At 34.7% G+C, this 2,737-nt stretch overlaps 1 protein-coding gene across 1 annotated transcript; it reads right to left on the bottom strand.

Annotated features, from left to right (window-relative positions):
• Positions 1 to 861: 861 nt before the first annotated feature.
• LOC118755567 (pH-sensitive chloride channel 2-like) lies at positions 862 to 2,389 on the bottom strand. The gene is made up of 2 exons (XM_036490393.1): positions 2,317 to 2,389; positions 862 to 2,225 (listed from the first exon to the last, which is right to left on the bottom strand). The coding sequence occupies exons 1-2, from the start codon at positions 2,387 to 2,389 to the stop codon at positions 862 to 864; spliced, it is 1,437 nt and encodes a 478-aa protein (XP_036346286.1).
• Between the last annotated feature and the right edge of the window lie 348 nt (positions 2,390 to 2,737).

Consider the following 2,737-nt stretch of genomic DNA (forward strand, 5'->3'; position numbering starts at 1 on the left):
ACTAGAAAAACGTATTATGGGCCAAAAATAATAATGCTGAGTAGTTTATGTATTTTTCTTTGTTGTCGTTACATACATACATACATACATACATACAGGTCCATCTTAACAAAAGTTTGTTCGGTATCATCTTCTGCCTGAGATACACATACTTCGTCTTCATCATCATCGCTCTCTTCATAGTTTTCATCATCGTTTTCATCATCCTTTTCATGGAAATATTGTCCGTATACGGCACTGAACACCTCATCAACACTCATGTTTCATTTCACGATAATCAACAGAAACAGTAAACGTCACTTCTTCAGTGTTACTTTTTTAAATGTTCCACACTAGCAACTTACACGATGAACTATAATAATATTCCGACCAACAACAACACTTACTGGACCAACAACAACACTTACTGGACGTCCGGCGCGGAGAACAATTAACGAGATAATGAGACTCTGACGAAACGAGTTGCTTACTTTTAACAGCTTTTTCACAGAAAACTAGTTTTCGTACGTAAGCTCCCTTTTCGTAGACCAGGTCACATATATTCTGTAGGTATTTCAAAATCGATTAGATTACCTTACCTTTCTGTAATATCTCGTGGTAAATGCTCAAAACTTTTTGGAACAATTCGAACACTTTAGGCAAAAGCGTATGAAATTAAAATTGTCCGTTCATCGGAAAACTCAAAAACGTTATTTAAGGTTTTTACAACGAGTTACAAGAAAATTTTACTTCCCATTTTGCTAAGTGGTAAATTACAGTCTGTGAAAATTGTAAGTGCATAATATCAAATATAATAAATTTTGGATTAATGCAGAACATGTACAAATTAATCTTTTTCGTGATAAGGTTTACTGCCCCAAATTACAACGAGAAAATCAGCGTCCAATAAATTGCATTGAATATGATATATGATAAAGGAAACACAAATCTTGCTTTGCGATCGATCCAAAGTGAAGCCTCATGGGGTGTCATTGTTGACCATTTTTCATCATATGTCCCATTTGCATTTATGCCATTCATTTTGACATCGCCTCCTGTTTGGAGCTCCCGATTATTTTCATTACAAAAATTGATATTACCATCTGTCTCGCAATCGTATATGTTCTTTCGAGGAATAACTTTTGGGGTTAAAGTTGATTTGAAAATATATTTACTGTTTACTTTCTTCAATTTCAAGCCCTGGTTCCTCCGCCATATTGTATTCACAAAAGCGAATTCAATCAGGCTGCCAAATATAAAGAACGTGCATCCAAAAAACCAAACTTCGAAAAATTGTGGGTAACTTATGCTTTGAAACTGTTTCTCATAGTATGAAGTTAATGTAAACAACGACAACATGGTGCTTGTACCTAAGGTGGTTCGTGCTGGTGTCTGGTCTGCTTGAAGCCAAAATGAAACCCAAGAAATTCCGACAAGCATCATTGAAGGTAGAAAATAAGCCATTGTGTAAAATCGCGAGTCCCGAGTTAAGTAAACTGAGAAGCTGATTGTGCTATAATTGCCTCCGATGAAAGAGAAATGCGACTCGCTCCTCCTATTTTGAACCACAGTTTCATTACTCCAACTATCTTGTAAGGCGTAATGAGTTAGCTGTATATTTTGATCAAACACAATAGCAGCTTCATCTTCCCAGTGCAATATTACCTCGGAGGAATTGTAAATCCAACTTTTAATCAAGGCATAACATTGTTGGTCGTCGAAGGGAAATTTATTTAAAGCAATCCCACAAGACAATGATGATTGTATCCGAGTTGACATGATTAGTATTCCGTCGGGCCTAATAATTGTATAAACATCCCTCTCACCAGTTCCGAGAAAGATGGAGGTTTGCTCATTTGCTAATAGTAAATGTGGAACCCAAATGCGTTCATTTAATTGAGTATCACCAAATATTGTCTGCACACGATTTGGAGCATAGACTCCAAATGCTAATCTTAAATCTTTATAACGAAGTTGAAGAAAGCCAGATACTTTCAGCTGTAAATCACTGGAGTCTGTTATATCTATGTCATTTACATAAATTCGCACATAAATATGTAATGGCTGATCGGCCGAGCATTTGTTGTCAAACACTTGGCACGGCCTTTCGAAACGATCATAGCGACAAGGTGAGGTAAGACGAAAAATTAGTTGTTTCTGTGTTAGTGATTCTGCATTCTGAAGAGTCGGGCAATTTGATTGGGAGTCAGACATATTGAAGTAAGGATACCTTTTTAAATTTTCCTCTTCAGTATTTGAAATATTCATTATGGTTGCTGTGGATAGTTTTATATTAGCTTTATATGTTCTTTTTTTTCCTACGTTTATCGAATTTACCTTGAATGTTGTTGGCTAAAACTAAACTGAAGTACATCACACAGATATGCAGAACAACAAAGAAAAACTTCATTTTATAAACAAACAGTGACTTTCAGTTTTATTTCGTTGTTATTATTTATTTTAAATTAATTTATTTATTTAATGGTATAATTTAAAATTCTCTTAAGTTCAGCTGTAGATTTTGCAACAACGACTTCTTAGTTATCAAGTGGTAAAAGTGAGTAAACTACTTCGAAAGAATCTTAAAACAAACTAAAATAAACTAGGTGATATCGTGTTTTTGCAACCGTCTCTTCATTCTCCCTGATATTTGGTGTCGAATCACAAAAAACTTATTAATAATAAAATGTCACATAACACCGATAAATTATCTTGTAGTAAATGATACCATGGATGTCTGCAATCAATTGTATTTGTT

The sequence above is a fragment of the Rhagoletis pomonella genome, unplaced genomic scaffold, assembly GCF_013731165.1.
Source record: "Rhagoletis pomonella isolate Grant_MI unplaced genomic scaffold, Rhpom_1.0 Rhpom_scaffold_06626, whole genome shotgun sequence".
Classification (NCBI taxonomy): Eukaryota; Metazoa; Arthropoda; class Insecta; order Diptera; family Tephritidae; genus Rhagoletis; species Rhagoletis pomonella.